Below are 18,380 nucleotides of genomic sequence, written 5' to 3'. Positions count from 1 at the left end.
AAAGAACATTATGAGACATATTAAAACTATCTTTAGTGTATTTTTCCGATATATCCACAATATTGAAAATAATTCACAAGTCTCGTCGATTCTCGTTCAACGTTCTTTCAATAGTCGGCCATTCTCAAGGCAGGTGCCCGTACAATGTTTTTCTGAAATAAACCTGAATTACACCCTTTTATTATTTACTTATATCCACAAATCCAAAAGAATTGGAATACTTTTATGTTGCTTTACAAATCAAATATTAAAAGAAAAAACTGTTACCAGTCCCCGACCCAAATTATTGTATTTACTTGTTCTCACACGTGGTTTGTGAGTTCTGCATGCAAATTAACCGTCATGTTGACTTCAGAAACAGACTAAACTTCATACACGTAATGTCCCAATCATCCGAATACTGAACGCAATTTTCTCTACATTCTTTATGCGCATATAATTTCCGTGAATTTAATATTTAATGATGATATTGGATGGGAAGTGACAAAGTATAATAAGATTTTAAAATACATTGCATTGCCATGTAAATAATTACATTAAATACATTGTAAATGTAATTGACTAATTGTAATATCATAAATATGTACCGTATGCAAATGCTGTCAAAGTGTTTTTATTGGCCACTGATTTGACAAAGTGATTTGCATTCAATCACATTTTCATCTTTATTGTCCATCTAATTCGAATTGATTACCCTAATCAACAAATTTATTAACACCGATTTCCGCATCGATTAACCCAAATCACCTTGGGTGATCATGTTTTTTTAAACTGCACATTTAATAAACTCACAAAAATGCTTTGAAATCGATTGAACTGTCACATGACATCTCCACTTAATTCAAAGTAATTTGGCAAGTCGATAAGAATCATAATACAAAGCGATATTACACCTTGGTATCATTACTATCATTAGTGTTTAATTCGTAGCCAAAGTTGGGACCTGTTTCGCAAAGTGTACATCAAGTTCAATGACCAAAGAAATAAACTTTTTAACATTTAACAAACAGAAGCTAAAAGTTGTAGTAAAATTAATCCAGAGACAAGGGTTGCAATGTATATTACATGAATGTCATGTAATGATATGACAGAAATCGTGGAAAGGTTAGATATAATGTATGATTGTATTTATGCATGCAATGTTTTAATTGTTATTTTTGTATTTTTAGACCGTAAAAGATGGGTATCCGAGCAGGCACAAGACGGCTTCTTTCCTGCCCCTTCAGGAAACGGGGTGTGGTTTCCACCTCGAAATATATGCACGTATACAAACGTGGTGATTATGTTGATATCAAAGTAAGTGAAGTTAAGAGTTATTTGCAAAGTTTTTAGAAGTTAAATTCATATCATTGGAGCAAGCTCTCATTCTTAAAATTTTCCAGATTTACAACAATTATTATATGAAAGCTTTGTAAGTACCAGTGCATTGATACATAGGGGAAAAAAGCCTACATCTAGGTAACATCTTTTGGGTACGTGTTGAAAATAATTAGTGCTCAAACAAATATACACAATCTAAGAGAATGTATCTGGTCACCCCTGTATATCGATCGGTTCGTGTGCCAGATCATCCAAAATTGCTTTCGGGCACTCTAGAGACTAAGGTTATAGTAATAAAATCAGCCATTGATGTGAACCCTACCACGGATATTGACCTTCAAGTTTCTGGGTACCAGGATTTGGTAATTTGGCTACAAATCCATTTATATCAAAGAATTGATAAACATGACCATTTGTTGTTTTTTTTTAGGCTGATCCAAGAATCCAGAAGGGTATGCCACATAAGTTTTATCATGGTAAAACTGGTAAAGTTTTTAATGTAGCAAGACGAGCTCTTGGTGTTATTGTTAACAAGAGAGTACGGTAAGTAACCTATATTATTGATGATTCCAGTCCAACGTCCCATTGCACTATTGGGATCCACGGTTGTTAATGCAGTGGACACACTAGTCAAAATCTGCCTAGTGTATCCACTGTCATTCAGCCGAATGATTCGCCCAAATCAAACATTTTTGATATATTCGCCTGATGTGTCCATTTCGCTGAAGCATTTGCCCGAATGTAGAATTCATTAGCCAATCACCACTCATCATCCAGTCACATCGAGAAGTCACATGATTGTTTGAAGACATGGTTGCTGCCATGTTTAATCATGTGATGTGAAAGGTGATGCAATCGAGTGAAGCATTCGCCTAGTGTGTCCACCCATTTGGCACCGATTCGGCCGAATGATTCGGCTAATATGTCCACTGCTTAAGTGAGTAAAGAGATGGCTCACTAAGCAGCTTAATAAGCAGTTTGATTGTTAGGTGCTTTCAGGCCTGGAAATAACGGTTTTAGATGTACCTGACAAAATGTCCGGCACTAATGAAATAGTACCTGACATTTTCAACTTAGTGCCCGACATGTATTAATAATATCAATAAAAAAGACAAATCAGTGCCCAACAAAATGACAGGCACCAAAGGTTTTGTGCCTGACAAAGTCTGAATCTGTGCCTGACAATGTCTGTGACAGGTGCCTTATTTCCAGGCTTGCTTAATAAGAAATGAAAGTGCAAGTAATTAAGTAGTGTCTCTACATATTTTGGGATTGAGACGAGGAACATTAGTCTTAGTATTGGCTTTGTTATACTTCTGGGGCCTGTTTCACGAAATTTTAAGATAAAATCCAAATTTTAGTAATTTGCTTGGATAATATTTGATTGATTTGAGTGCTTACTTAGCCAATCAAAATTTAAGTATCTACTGAAATTTGGATTTTATCTTTAGTATAGATTTCGTGAAACAGGGTCCAGTTCTATAATCTACCAACATAACAGATATTTTTTTAGAAATACCAATTAATCAATGAATATTTGATTGTTTTTGTTGATATGGAAGAACAATTTAAATTTTTGCCAAGATGTGTTATAAAATGTTTCTTTGATATATTATTAAAATTTTGGTATTTTTTAATTATTTTTTTAATTATTTTTTTAGTCAACGAATCATTGCCAAGAAAATCTCAGTAAGAATTGAGCATGTGAAACCCTCAAAATGCCGAGAAGACTTTATTGCTAGAGTTAAATTAAATCAGAAATTGATTGAAGAAGCAAAGAAAAACAAACTCCCCAAGCCACAACTTAAAAGACAGGTAATTCTATGGTTTGATTTTTCTGTGGACAAATTTGATGTGAATTATCTTAACTACTATAAAAGATCTGTTGAAAGAAAAAATATTTTGGGTTCAAATGAATAACTCCAAACTGGTCCTAAAATGTGCATGTGTTCTGCGATAGATTGTTTTAATGGCAGTATAACATGCACACTCTCCCGATATGAATATGCCGTCACCGTTTCACATGACTTGTTGAATGTCTAGCCTCGTTCTTCGAGTCCCTTGTTAGAATGGGCCTGAAACGCATTATGGTACAGGATTCGTGTACCAATGGTAAAATGTTTATTTATTGGATATCAGAAGCCCATCTTTTCCCGGTAAGATCACAACATCAATGTTGATTTAAATTGACAAATAATTGTGTTTTCAATGTCGAAGATTTTGGATGATATTGAGTTAGAGACTTAGCTACTTTAAAGATAAATTATGTAAGATTTAGATAAAGAGCAAGCCGTTCTTGCTATAATATTTCAAAAATCGATAATGCAAAATGAATATATTGAAAATTTTAGAGACTATAGATTCCAATGTCTAAGAAATGGACTGTGATATTAATACATGTGTAGTCAAATTATTTTCAACCCTTTTCTATTGCAGGCTGTCCAACCTAAAGAAGGTTTCTTTGTGAGAACAGATGCAAACAAACCTCAACAGATCGAGGCCATCCCATACGAGTTCATTATCTAAGAACTTTACAAAAATAAAAAAAAATACAAAATACCAGAATGTGTTGGTTTCATTGTCATAAATGATCAAGGTTTAACGGGTGTGGGGAGCCTTGGTTGATCCTCGTGTTTCCCGAAAAATTTCCCATTGATTTTCCAATAAGGTTTTCACTTGTCAGTGTTGCAGGGCCTGGCAAGTAACTGCATAATAGTTGTTTGGATGGTATGGAAAACGGGTTCTGTGTACGCATTGGCATGTCAGTAAAATGAATTCGATGAAGAGTAGGCACTAACACCACTGTCTGGGCACATTTCCCTCGTGGCAATTTCTATGTAAGGTTTGCCCATCTTTGTTAGCCCAGATAGTGCAGAACAGGGTGTGTGATTTTGGCACTGTGGCATAAGGTGATACACTGCAGATGTAAAATTGTATAGGGCAAGGGGAAGATTCATTTTGGAATTAAATTCTCTGTCCCACGATAAATAATATCTCAACTAGTCAACACTGAGTAACGTGTATATAGGAACTGGCCAACTGTTAGATAATCTGTAAGTTTAATATATCAATATTAGAATAAAATAAATAGTGTGGGTGAAAAAGAACGGAACGATAGTTCTGCTTCAGAATATAGTCGGTGAGGAACTGTAAGAATTTTAGGGGAAATAACCCAATACAAATTTATAGCTACAGGGAGGCAGGCCACCATTAATTTCCCCATTGACATCAATGTTAATTCTGACCTCTTTGCCCACCTGCAACTTTTCAATAATTTTCGTTGGGCTGAATGCTTTTCACTAAGGACAGAGGAACAAATGGTCATGTCTTTGCACTAAAATATGTGCGAGGTTCACCACCAAAATTTTGAGATAGACAAACTTGAAGAAGCCAACTAAACACGTGTAACTATTTGCTGTATATTTTACCGTAACCAACCTGATAATTCTGTTATCCTTCTGCCTCAAATTCATGAATGTTTACCAAAACCTGGCAGAAAATGTTAATTCAAACCCACTTCGTCCATTCTAGACCAAAAAATCAACAAAAATCGGCATGCAGAAGGGGAGAAGGAGAGAATATTGCTATAAATAGACAAAGTACAATTTGTGGGTACCGTGATGGTGAAATTTAATGGTGGTCTGCCTCCATGGTCCATAGGACATCTGCGAAGTACTGGCAGATTTTCAAAAATATTTCAGGCATCGAACATTGATTGTAGCAAGATAAAACCAACAGTGTATTGCGTGTGTGTGAATCCCTGTTGGATTATCTTGAGTGTGAAGCTGTATTTATTTCAAAGCTGAACAATTTAATGGTCAAACAACAATTTTATATTCAAGTTCTCTTTAATATTCTTTTTAACTTCAAACACAATTCTTGTGCCTTCACACAGCACTAAACGGGTGTATCCATTGTCCATATTTAGTGAGATTTTTTAAAATGAACCAATCTATGAAAACAATTGTTTTATTCAAATGGACATATTTACAATGTAGGAAATACATACAGAATATCATGATACAGGTCAAATGTCATACATACAAATATCTACACCATTCCAAGTAACTATACCAAGGTATTTTCACAATTGGAAATGGGGCCTATGCACTAGTTTATCTTCTCTTCAAAAACACACTGTTCAAATTAAAACATTCATAAATCATGCATCATTTGCATTTTATTTACCAATGTTTTGAAATCTGGATCATATGTAAAAGAGTTGTTTGGAACATTGGCCCTGCTTGATATATCCATTCTGGCGCATACCAGCTGACCACAGTTCGGCAGTTTCCCCGGTGAGGTCACTTGATTTAACCGGAAGTCGACAAAAATTTGTCCGTAGCGTACGCCGAATGTGCCGCTTTGTCAGCAGCGGCGATCACCGGTGCAAGATGGTGAACATGTCAACGAGATAGAATTCACGTTAGTTAGGAATGCCATTAAACACGAATATTAAAGTGTTAAAATTAAACCAAATGCTTTAAAGTTGAATTAAGGCTTCGTAAAACCAGATGTTCATATGTCATTTATTATTATTTTTTTGTTGGTAATACTACAAATAATTTTCTGTATTATTTTGCGGTCACTTACTTATATTGCTTGTGGATGCTCTAGAGGCCAAAACTAACATCCATGAGACGAAGAAGCCTATTGATTTTCAGTGATAATTTCCGCCAGCGTTATGGCCAAATTTATCATCCGATTGACTTCAGATTGATACACAGAGTTTAAGGTCTTGAGACGAACAAGTATATATTTCAATGAGTTTTGATAACTGAACAGCTAAATCCATGATATTAAATGTTTCGTATTCTAAACGTTAGCATGTGACAGAACTTGATAATTACTTAATGAGTTGTTACTTTTAATCAGATTTTATTGTATTATAAATGTTTCATTACCGAAAAAAGTAAAAATATGCGAGCGACAACTCTTGTTGACTGCACGAACACTTTAGCTGCTGTGGGCGTATGTTTCATTGCATGGCAACCTATTGTTATTAAAACATGTCATGTTACCGGTTTAATATTAAAATATTATCCGACGCCAAATTTATTATCAGCCGGGGCCCCTTGATTTTCTCTGATACGGTAACCTGACCGGCATACGCCTTGTACAAACCGGCTCGCCTATCAGCGGACAAATCAAGCAAGCCCAATGTGTTAATGTTGCTGTGAAGATGTTGCAGATTGATCTAACATATCATTTTCTTACCATTATTTTTTAAATGCACAACAATGAACTCACTGCAATGATATTAATGTAGGTTGTCTAGTCCATAAACAACGAATAACCCTTAAAAGTTTTAATTTCGATTTCTCCACTTTTTAAATTGTAGTTTCCCCAGAAGGTGTTGAATTGTATTTTAAATGACCTGTTAAGGAAGAAATATTATCTATCTAAAGAACATTGTGTCTCATCTATTAATTTAGCAGCTTGACCAGATCTTTCTATTGCTCTATCAATACACAGCTGTATCTGAGAATCTTTCAATGGGGTACCACCTGAAATAAAGAATTAGTATTCCATTAAATCATTACTTGAATAAAAAACACAAATTTGAAAAGTGTTGGATGAATTTGAAGTTTCAGAGTAAGATCTTAATAAGAAAGTAAATCATGAACTCCTAAAAAGTCTTTATGCACACTGACAAAGGGTAAATTTGAAACTATGGAAAAAGATATGTGGCCAGATTGTTTCAAGTTTGATTCCCCAGCTATATTGAAAATCTTTCCAGATTTAATAGGTTATAATAAAGAAAAGATAAATTGACATTCACATAATGAAAACAGACACCAAACTAAGTTATTGTGTTCCAAGAAGTTTGCCAGACAGACGAATGGACGAACAAACACAATTTAATTCTAAGATTGGCAATCTGCAACTCTTAAATGGCCTGCAGAAAACACTGAATAATAAAACATACATTTAAAAAATCTGAGATCTAAGTCTGTCAATAAGCCATTTATATAATGATTTACCTGGTTTATGAACCATGCACAATTTTTTCTCTTTAGTTACTATGGTGATAATGCCCGTTGCTAAGGTTTCTTCTTCTATAGTTGGATCAACAATCACAAAATGGCTGAAAAAAGTCAACAAAATACTGTGTAATCCAGTAATAATATGGTACCAAGAAAATCTTTCAACTACAGTCATTTCGCTTTCTTCAAAAATTCCAAGTCTGTTAATGTCCATATTACATTCTCAAGCATAATGTGTATTAAGCCAAATCTACACAAAGATTCTAGTGGCTGGAGTCATACAGAAAGAAAGTATGGCAAACATCTTTATTCATGTAACTTTGGTGTATTGTCACTGTTGATTATCAAAGAAAATTTAGTCTATGTAAATTTATCTGGATTCAAGGTGTGCCACATTTATATATAATATAAAATGTAATACAGATTTGAATAACGTTATCATATAATCATTGAATCAAATTATTGAATAAACCTACGAGTATGGTATAATTAGCCACCCCAAGTCAAATTTTTATTCATATGAAAAGAAAATTTAAAAACAAAAAGTATTTTTATGTATAGCCATTTGAGAAAATATGCCAATTTGTATTGGTGTACTTACTCATCAAATATAGCAAATGTAGTTGATACTGGAGTGGTCTGAACTTTCAAATTATTAGTTATTTTATCATCTGTTTCTATGGCTTGAGTTTCTTCATTTACAGTTACTTTAGGTAAACAGGCTGTAATATTAAAGCATTGTACAGTATGAAACTTATTTATAGTAAATTTATTCGAGAAAATTGATTCGTCAAATTGATTCTGGCTAATCAGGAAGTCCTGAGTTTGATCACAGTGTTGGTTGAGAAAGTTCCTTCCCATTTTTCAGTCTGCTTTTTGTCAGAGAGCCTGGCAAGACAAAAGTGTCTAGCTAATTGGATGGGACCAAAAGATGAGGTCCAAAGACATGTGTACCTGTTGGAATTTGATGAAGTCCTGGCAAAATTTTCCTCATAGCACACTGCATTGTGTATGCCCATCTTTATTATCCCGGTTGGTGCTGAAAAGTAGGCTCTTTAACCCCATTTCATTTTCATTTGATTTCTGTCTTTCAGGTAATATAAATGAGAGAGTGATGACTTACTATTTTTAAGAGCAGATACAAGACTTAAAACACAAGCATCTGCAACATTGCCATCATAATCCAAACAGATCATATCACATTGTAACATCCACACTAACTGTAATATATCATTATAATCAGGAACACTATTAGTAATCTATATCCAGGAAGGTGGCAGGGTAGAATTTTGGACAAACATTGCACTTTTATCTATTCCACTGAACACTTCTAGAACATTAGTGATCAAAAACATATAATACTATTATAATCTTATAATCAGGGCTACTATCAGTAGTAGCGTATGGGCCATGGGTGTTGGCGTTGGGTGGAGGGACAAGGCAGTCACAGACATTTGTGCAACACTCCTACCAATTCCACTGAACACTTTAAGAACATTAGGGGTCAAATTCAAACAAGAATATTCATAACTTATATTCCAATCTATTGTTCCAATAATCTCACTAAAATTAAACTTATTCGTATCCTTCAAAAAGTCACATTTTTATATATTTGACTAAATTGGTGCCGGGTGATTGATAAAGGAACTTTTAAGCCGAAACATTATGAAGATGTATACCCCCCCCCCCCCCCCCCGTCTCATTTTAACCTAAGTGTGTTTTTGTACTACTGTTATACAGGGCTTTTTAAATATCTATTCTATGAATTTGAAAGTTAAGAATTACCTTTCCACTGACAATACACAGATCTTGGAGATTTATACATTCTGAACTGTTAAAATAATCAAGCAAAGTATTAAATTTTACTGACAAAACAAATTAATACTAATTACAATATCACATTAACTATTACCTGAAACAAGAGTACAAGCCATGGTAGGTAAAACCAACACAAACAAGACTTTCATGAATTGAATACCACTAATTGTGTGATTTCACACTGATCAAAAGTGAATAATCGCTAGGCCGCTACAATCACTGAGAGGGATGACATTGGTATGGCTTTATGAGTTGTCAATATTAACTTTTTTCCTTCTGCAAATTCTAGAAGATTTTTTTTTGACGTATTAGAAAAATAGATAAATTTAGTGTAAATGATTATATAAAATGAGTAAAAGGCTCCATTCTGCCCGGTCCAATTAACACCATGACGTATTATGTAAACAATGAACGCGCCATCGAGTCAATGATCGAGGATGTGTGGTGTGACGTCGGCTTACTTGAACTTAAAAAGGTCAGTCATCTTATACAGAGGTATAAGGTATAAGTTTGTCTGTTTGCTATAGGAAACTAAAACGTTTGAACTTCAAAACTTTAAAACAACTTCACAATAAGGAACTTAATGGTGCTTTCCATTTTGTATGTTATTATAAAGGATGATATTATAAAGAAAACTAAAAGTGTCATAAAGGAAGATTTCACAAAGAAATAAAATTGATGTTAATTTCCAACAAGTCTAATAAAATTTTACTTTTTTGGGTTTTTTTGTACAAAATATATTTCACAATATAAATTATTTGTATGAACTTACTTCTGTAAAACATCAACAACAAATTGTGACAACACTTGAGCTTGTTCTCCTGGTGCCCCCGGTCGAAACTGGGCACTGCACATGGGTGATAACTCCACATTTGGAACTGAAATAAGAACATCATCAAGGTTTTGATTTTTATTTCCGTTGTTTAAAGAGCAAACTGTGAATGCCATAGAAGATAATCCTATAAAGGATTGAGTAGTTTGAAAATAAACATTTGAATAACTACAGAGAGCTGAACTTGACTTAATTTTCAGAAATGAAATTGGATTTAAAGTTCTACTTTTCTGTACTAACCGGGCCAATGAAGATTTACGTCATGCAGTGTGCTACTATGCAAATATTTCCCCGACAGCTGTGGTACGACCTATTCTTATATCAAATTCCAACTGTCAAGGGTTCTTTTATGTGTTCCCCAATGTGTATACAGGAGATCTATTTTTCTTTTCGTCCCATGCTGTTGACTTCATTTTCAACACCAAGAATCGATCTTAAACATTTTGATATTTATTGCTCTGAATCAAAATTTAACGTGTTTGCTAAATTTTTCTTTCTCAATGAATGATATATACATGTATGAATGAACTGTATCAGAAGATACCCAGGTTTCTTGTCACATCAAGATTTTGCATTAATATTGAAGGTATTTGACCACTGAAATGATTTAAATGCCCCTCTTTCTTGTTGAATTTAAGTCTGTATCAACATACTCATGTTCAATAAATATATAAAGATACCTACCTATATAGCCATTTTTCGGCTCGTCTGCTTTAGGGTTGGCTAATTCCTGAAATATTTGTATAAATTTGTGAAAATCTTGGCATGTAGTTTGTATACAATAGATATAAAAAAAGGGTTCATTCAAACATGTTATTAAAATTTACTTACAGCTTTGATTCCACATATTACTGTTGTGTTGCCTAATTTAACTAATGCTGAACCTTCTGCTGTTGTGATACTACCTGTAAAAATAAACAACATTGGGTGATAGAATGAATGAAGTGATATTAAATCTGATGTGTTCAAATCTTGTCATAATAAAATCACTATCAACAAAGTAAACTCTTAACAGTTTAAATAAGCAGTGGAAGACCATGACAACTCTCGTAAAGTAGGTCTTGTATAGCTGGAGACTAGTAGTAGGAGGACATCTAAACTGAAATCTCCACGAGACATAAGGGGTTCAGGAAGAAGATGAGAGAGATAGAGAGTGAGAGAGAAATGGGGTTTAACACCCACTCGACACAAACTAGGCCATTTCGGGACTAACATGTGGTTTAATTTTATTTCGATAATTCGCTTGCACGTAGGGGTCTTTAGCAGTGGGAGAAAACCAGAGGACCCGGAGAAAACCCACGAGGTTGGACAGGCGACCCTACTCCTTGTCACGTACAATCAGGGATGCGAAACCACGCCAGTTGACTCAATGACAGGCCTTATGATACAGTGTGCTCGTGCTAACCATTCGGCCATCCTACCCCCCCGGAAGAAGATGAATATAGAAATGTATAGAGAAGCAACCCCTATAACCAGTGAAGATAGACAAATTCCTAGGTAGTAATCAACAATTTTATTTGTGTAAACGTTTCGTACTATAGGTGTCCTATAGTCCGAAACGCTATAGCCCGAAACGTCTACACGAATAAAATTGTTGATTACTACCTAGGAGGTTGTCTATCTTCACTGGTTATAGGGGTTGCTTCTCATTTTATGAGTTTATTTCAAGTTGAATAGGCAAGTAAATTGTAGTCTTTGTTTACTAGTCAACCCCACCCCACTCCACATCATCATGACTTTATTTTCTTAGGACACAGAAGTTTTAATTTTCAAGATGTCTCTCATACTGTACATCACCAGCAGTCTATCAAATATACAGTAACAATATTTACCTATATTAACAACAGTTGATCTGCATTCTCCAAGTTCTCTTCCATCAGGTCGGACATCTTTTTCCTTAAATAATACAAGAGTTTATTCGCTGTATCAATAGAACAAGCCATCAGTGAGAATGTCCCCGCCTCAATCCCCACAAAAATAGATAATACTTATTAATATATGCACATTTATCTTTTTATAAAACATCGAGCAATCAAACAGCTTATCACTCGGCTGTAACCTGAGCGAAAAAGATCCCTTTCAAACTTAGTCAAGGTGTGGATACTGGATATACTCAATTAGAATCAGATTTATTGTGTTCTAAAGCATTAACAAATCAAATTGCCTATTTTTGCTTAGCGAACTCAGCTAATTAAAGGAACCAAACCTGGAACTCAATATGTTCCATAAAATTTGAAATTAAATACATTAAAACTCAATATTGGTCCATTTCCATCAATATTGATGTTCTTATCTTGCCGTGAAAATATGGCATCCTAATAACCAATAAATATTTAAGATGAGTCATGTATGCTACAGTTTCGGGTGCCATTTGTAATGAACAAAGAAAAACATATCCTAAAAGACAATGCAGAAGTAATTAGTAATGACTGATTCACAAACAATAAAATCGTAACAGAAAAAAAAAACATAGAACGAACTAATCAGGTGTCAACGACTGTCGTTCAATTTGGACTATTCATGTATTTGACAAAACAATATTGATTAAAATTAACAATCAGAAATTTAAAAATTGAATATAAATATACGCATTCATATTACAATATGTGCTTTGACCTTTGAGACACATTTTCGTCTATTTTCAGCTTCCAAAAATAGAGTCATACGCCCTTTAAGACATCAGCAAAAACTAGTTTATTTTGGGACTAACATATGGTACAATTTTATTTCAATAATTTGCTTGTGCGTCAGTTTAGCAGTTGGAGGAAACAGGAGGACCCAGAGAAAACCAACGAGGTTGGACAGGCGACCCTACTTCTTGTCACATACAAGCGCGGATTCAAAACCACGCCACTTGACTCAATAGAAAACCTTTTTGTTGCAACGCGCAAGTGTTAACCATTCGGCCATCCCACGCCTCCATCCAGCTAATGACAATCTACACTAAGTTTGTAGTGTTAAACTTTCTACCTCAATTAGAAGCTGAGTTATTTTGATCCAAAATATATAGATAGATGGATGGTACAATTTTAACAGTAGGCAGTGAATATTAGGATAAAATATTTTTCAGTGGTTTTGTTTGGAATTAAAACCAATGTTGTAGTATGCTGCAATGTCGCCAATGTTACAAAGATCTTACCAGAAATTTCCTATAGTACTCTTTAGGCTGAAATGTTCTGCAATAGAAAACAAATCATTTAAATAACACTAACAGTTTTATCGCCAAGAGTTCTACAAAATAAAAGTTTGTTGGTATTTTTAACTTTGTAACAACAGACATATAAATATTGTTAAAATCAAATGCATCGCTATGGAAAGACACTGAGATGCGTAAAATACTAAAAATGTAAAAGATTATTATCATTTATGTTATGTGCAACAAGGTAACATGGATATTAATGGACTAAACAATCAATTTTATGTGCATTCAAATTGGCCAATTTCAATACATTAATGCATTGACAAAAATCTTGGATGTTTCATACAAATTAAGTTCTTATTCCAGCCAGATTCAGACTTTCAGTAGAGTAGCGAATAAAAAGAAAAATTTTGACATAACCCCCCCCCCCCAAAAAAAAAACCAAAACGCAATGTCGCACTAGAATATATATGTATTAATCAGATTGTGTTTCACTTTTAGATGATTGAGGATCAATATAGTGAAAAATTACAACGATTTAAAAAAGAAATGTTATTTTGTTCTTTTATCAACTACTGCAAACACCAAATTCTACTTTCGTTTTATTCCTCATCTCTTTTCTTCAATATTTTTCTGACACGCTTACGTACGCAAGAAATGATCATAAGCTATCAACTAAGAAATTCAATTATAAATGGCTTCAATAATAATATCTGCATTTAGATTTATCAAGTAAATTTAAAGAACGAAATAAATAAAAACAAACAACACGTGTTTGTATTTATACTTTAAGTCATTCGCCATTTTATAGAATTAGTTTCCGTCAAGTCTGTCATGAACTATCGTTTCATTGGTAGAAATTTCTCGTTTATCCAATAGAAATTGCTTTTAGAGAAAACTTACTTCAAAGCTACCATCCGAATTTTATATATCACAAAACGAAAATAATACATATTAATTTTATTATTCTCCTTGTCTAGAAATATAGTCAAACATCAAACAGCCAATGTTATAGCCCTATATTAATTATGAAATGTTTGCAAAAAATGTAACAATTAAATAATATTATGGTCCCTATAGCTAGCAAAAATATATTTCGTTCCTGTTAAATACCCCAATTTGTAATTTTGCCTAACCCATCAAAACAAATTCGCGGTATTTTTAAACAGAAAATAAATATTGACAAATAATTACTAAAATTTCAGTGAATATCTAGAATTTTTAATGATAATTTTGCAACAAATTTGAAGAGAAATGGATAGAGCTACTATTGCTGACTTTAAATCGTCTATTTTCGAGGTGATCAGTACAAAATCAGCCAAATCGTATGGAGGCGATTGCTCGATTGATTTCTTCACAAATGACCCAAGGCCAAGGAAACCGTCACGTCAAACTCAGAAAATTAACTATGGTATCGACGGACTTCGCTATCTTGACAATTACCTGCCCGAGGAAATTTTTGCTTCAAATAAAAATATTTTAGTAGTTCGGAAAGGTCAACCATATCCGATTGCTGATCTGTTCAATCCCGAAGACACAGTCACAGAAAATGAAGAAATTATTCCCACATCGCCGCAAAGAAAACTTTCGACAAAATCATACGGAAAAACATTTGACAAAAATCAAAATAATCTTAGCGAATCTGATGGATCGCCATTAAAATTACAAACTTATGCTGATTTATCTCTTTGTGACTCTCCATCTTATAACTCGCCTGCCATTTTTCATCGACCACAAGGAGTCATTTATGTTCCAGAAGGCTTTACATGTCGAATGTCTAGACATCTAATATCTTTATTTAATGTTAATTATTCAGAACTGATGGACCAGTCAACTGATGTAATTTCTAAGCTGCCGTCATTTTGGAGCTTATGTGACGGAACTGATATTCAATCAACAGTTTTAATGGGAGCTATTCCAGTTTTGTACAAATCTGAGACAGCATGTCATTGGGGTTTAAAATGGACCACTTTCACTCAAGTAGTGACAGATGATATTGACTCCATAGAGGAAAAAGTCTTCAATGGAAGAGTCACCAACAACAACTGTTTTGCTCGTTATGATGTTGTTCAGTCGTCAGCATACCAAGGCTCTGTATCTTTGGAGTTTACATGGAAAAAGGGGTCAAAACTTCTTCAAAAGCCAGAATTTTGTTCTGCGGCCGTTATTAAGGCGTCCGTGACATCAGGTACTAGAACAACATTTATTAAAATACAGACAGCTTGGTCAAACAAATTTAGTGTTTAGTTCTTCAACAATATTGATAAATACTATAGTCATCCAAGAAGCGGGGTTGGATGGACGAATGGTTAGCGTGCTCAAGATATATCATAAGATCTGTCAAATTGCGTCAACTAGCGTGACTTGTTGTGGCAAGACAGTCGAATTGGTTTTTGTACAGAGACTGTTAAAGATACATTATAGGAGATAAGATAAAGAGCTGGCAGTTATCACTATAAAAGTTAAAAACTTGATAATGTAAAGGGAATTTGCTGAAAATTTCAGTCAAATTGATTCACCCTGAACCAAGCATTTAGCGATTGAATTTTAGGCCTAGCCTCGATTATCATTACTAAAGTTGGTAGGATAAAAAACAGTCTCGATTATCCATTTTTTTTAATTTAATCATTAATGAACATTGAGCAGCAGTTCGAATTGTAATCCAGTAAATATCGTAGGCTAGCAATGGCACTGAGAATTGATTATGGTCTGGATAAGTTAATTAATGCCTAATAATAATTCCATTAACATGTTCTAGGCTGGTGATGAGAGCATAGTTAGACAACGAATGTCTTAATAATCAGAACCTTTGAAACCATGATGCCTCCCCCAACCTATCTGTCTAATGTTTTGATAAAGCCCCTTAGTGACCATGTCCCCCCCATCTGCCTATCCCTTATCTATTATTGCATTAGAACTTTAAAATATCCTAATTTTTTTAAACGTAACTCATCGGGTAATACTATATATTTCAGGGGATGTTAGAAGTCCTGTTATTGGTTTATTCAAGGAATTGACGATCTTAAAGAGTTTCATGTCAGCCATCACCACTGGAGAGATTAATTGGGCAACATCAAAAGATGACACACTTCCACTATTAGACCAGGTGAAAGAATTGATAGAAAATATGAAATTAGGAGATGCTGAGAACTTGAACAGATTGCAAGGCAACGACTCAAAACAGTCTCCAATGGATCAATTTAAACTTGAAGAAAGACTTGACTATGATTTTACCGACTATTTGTGGAAGATAATGATTACCTGCTCATCTTACAGCGAACTTACCGCCAGTTTGAATTATATTTTCCGAGCTTTAAGTAAAGGCGAGTTTCAACCAGCAGTTCACAAGAAAAATAAAACCATGATGGCACAACTTATACGTGATTCTTTCACTGGTCGTCTAGTCATACCCCACATGGGAGGAATTTTCCCTCTCAAACTTGTCGTAGAAATGGGTATTGAAAAGTTACGATGTGATTACGCCCATGCCTTTGTTTCCCAGGATCTTACTACTCTTGTTCATTTGAATTATTTTATACAAACTGACCTTGAACTCCAAGAGAAAATCAATAATTTGGAGAAGATGCATCATTCTTTAGAAATGGTGGTCATGATTCATCTGTTTCTTGGCTTGCCCTACTCATTCATTAGTAGCTGTGTACAGAAAATGTTGAAATATTACGAGTCAAAGCCAGTAAATATCTCGGAAGTATTTGAATTTCCTGTGCCAACCAAACAAGATCTTTTGGCTGCTGTTAAGAGTTCTCTCCCTTCCTTGTGGAGCCTGACTGTTCAGAAGAAAGTAGGCAACCTTGATTTGACAGAGTCTAAAGTTTGGACACTGACAACCAGTCAGCCATTTGTTCATCTTAAGAAGCAAGATGATGATGAGAGAGATGATAAGAGAAATGAAGATAAACCTAAATTATTTGTTACCTGTAGAGAAGACAGTATTTCGATCATTGGTTAATATTTATATTGATTAACACAAAAATCAGTGCTTACTTTAAAGACATGTTCCTTTCTACATGTTTGACTAGCAAGACTTACAAGCCTGGAAATAAGGCACATGTTGCTGACAATATCAGGCAAAAAATTCAGCCTTAGAGGGGCACTACTTCTCTATTTTTGTTGAATTTTTTAAATATATCTCCTGCACAAAGTTGAAAATGTCAAGCTCAACTTCAATAGTGTCTGACATTTTGTCAGGTTCAGCTAAATCAATATTTCCAGGTCTGAAGACTTCTCTTTATTTGAAACTATCACATTTTTCTAATGACTAAGAAAAATTTAATTATAGACTTAAATTGCATAAAAAGCCCACAATAAATTAATAAAGTTCATTTCAAGCTGTCAACCACTATTTAGCAATTTTGAATAACAGCATGTGCTAGTGACACAAGTTGCTGGAGCTCTGTCTGACTCATATATGATTACACCTGCATTAATACCTCTATTACTTTAAAAATTGTTTCATTTCAAATAAACTGAAAATTTAATGTTTTTAGCCACAAAAATATATATTTTTATTTTCCAGTCAATGATTATGTACTTATTTATTTCGATAGTCAAGGAAATATATCTTTAAACTAAAGGATAACATTTTATTTTAAAATTTACAAACTATTGAACTGTATTTTAAAATGTAGGTCTTTATAATTATATTAACAGCTAAGTGAGTTTAGACTCTTGTGAAGATAACAAGTACTGAAGTAGATATGTGATGTCTTTGATGTTGGGGCCTGCCATACCACCCATTGTGAAAATGGTCTATTCATTCTTTAACTATCTAGTGCTTAATTCTCCAGTCTATTTTAATATCTCCCATATTAGAAATGTGTGTACACATAACACGTTCATGTTCTCTATATATAAATGCACATGGCTTGTGACAAGAGTCAGTGAGATACAAAATTTATAATAATCATGTTTACATGTTTCGAACACATAAACCTTGTTGGTTTATGAAAGCTAACTTATTATTACTGATATTTTAGGTTTAACTACATGTAGTTTAAGGAATGTAATTACTATTACTATTATTAGATCACATCGTTGAGATGAGAGACTTTTATTTGTGAATTAAAAGCTATACATAGCAAAATATATATCATAACAATATACAATACTTATATAGCAAAACATAAACAAGATCACAATATTTATGGTTTGTAAAAAAATGTATTTATGTTAGATCTAGATGAACTTTTTATTTAATCACAAATTATCACAAATTGTTGTACCTGTACATTAAATTATTTATAACATAAATTAAAAAACATGC

At 33.8% G+C, this 18,380-nt stretch overlaps 3 protein-coding genes across 3 annotated transcripts; 2 read left to right on the top strand and 1 right to left on the bottom strand.

Annotated features, from left to right (window-relative positions):
* Positions 1-66: 66 nt before the first annotated feature.
* LOC126829440 (60S ribosomal protein L21) lies at positions 67-3,879 on the top strand. Its single transcript, XM_050559336.2, has 5 exons — positions 67-129; positions 1,170-1,296; positions 1,751-1,863; positions 2,982-3,135; positions 3,757-3,879. Exons 2-5 carry the CDS (start codon positions 1,180-1,182, stop codon positions 3,844-3,846), a joined length of 474 nt encoding a protein of 157 aa, XP_050415293.1. The 5' UTR covers positions 67-129; positions 1,170-1,179; the 3' UTR covers positions 3,847-3,879.
* A 1,284-nt stretch (positions 3,880-5,163) lies between these two features.
* On the bottom strand, positions 5,164-14,909 carry LOC126829893 (exosome complex component RRP43). The gene is made up of 11 exons (XM_050560064.2): positions 14,767-14,909; positions 13,097-13,133; positions 11,790-11,853; positions 10,789-10,862; positions 10,642-10,687; positions 9,898-10,003; positions 9,093-9,138; positions 8,431-8,527; positions 7,909-8,029; positions 7,305-7,408; positions 5,164-6,827 (listed from the first exon to the last, which is right to left on the bottom strand). The coding sequence occupies exons 1-11, from the start codon at positions 14,796-14,798 to the stop codon at positions 6,715-6,717; spliced, it is 840 nt and encodes a 279-aa protein (XP_050416021.2). The 5' UTR covers positions 14,799-14,909; the 3' UTR covers positions 5,164-6,714.
* On the top strand, positions 14,262-18,379 carry LOC126829891 (protein zwilch homolog). Its single transcript, XM_050560063.2, has 2 exons — positions 14,262-15,284; positions 16,072-18,379. The coding sequence occupies exons 1-2, from the start codon at positions 14,351-14,353 to the stop codon at positions 17,064-17,066; spliced, it is 1,929 nt and encodes a 642-aa protein (XP_050416020.2). The 5' UTR covers positions 14,262-14,350; the 3' UTR covers positions 17,067-18,379.
* Position 18,380: the final 1 nt, after the last annotated feature.

This window comes from Patella vulgata, chromosome 8, assembly GCF_932274485.2.
Source record: "Patella vulgata chromosome 8, xgPatVulg1.2, whole genome shotgun sequence".
Classification (NCBI taxonomy): domain Eukaryota; kingdom Metazoa; phylum Mollusca; class Gastropoda; family Patellidae; genus Patella; species Patella vulgata.
Note: the sequence above shows the minus strand (reverse complement) of the source record. Positions and strands in the feature narration are given on the sequence as shown.

Excerpts from the sequence above, each read along its gene's own strand:
- LOC126829440 (XM_050559336.2), top strand. The coding sequence starts at position 1,180 with ATGGGTATCCGAGCAGGCACAAGACGGCTTCTTTCCTGCCCCTTCAGG. Across the intron at positions 1,297-1,750 it reads GTGATTATGTTGATATCAAA|GCTGATCCAAGAATCCAGAA; the intron begins GTAAGTGAAGTT and ends GTTTTTTTTTAG. Across the intron at positions 1,864-2,981 it reads ATTGTTAACAAGAGAGTACG|TCAACGAATCATTGCCAAGA; the intron begins GTAAGTAACCTA and ends TTATTTTTTTAG.
- LOC126829891 (XM_050560063.2), top strand. The coding sequence starts at position 14,351 with ATGGATAGAGCTACTATTGCTGACTTTAAATCGTCTATTTTCGAGGTG. Across the intron at positions 15,285-16,071 it reads TAAGGCGTCCGTGACATCAG|GGGATGTTAGAAGTCCTGTT; the intron begins GTACTAGAACAA and ends TATATATTTCAG.
- LOC126829893 (XM_050560064.2), bottom strand. The coding sequence starts at position 14,798 with ATGGAGAGTCACAAAGAGATAAATCAGCATAA. Across the intron at positions 11,854-13,096 it reads AGTACTATAGGAAATTTCTG|GAAAAAGATGTCCGACCTGA; the intron begins GTAAGATCTTTG and ends GTATTATTTAAG. Across the intron at positions 10,863-11,789 it reads ATCAACTGTTGTTAATATAG|GTAGTATCACAACAGCAGAA; the intron begins GTAAATATTGTT and ends TTATTTTTACAG.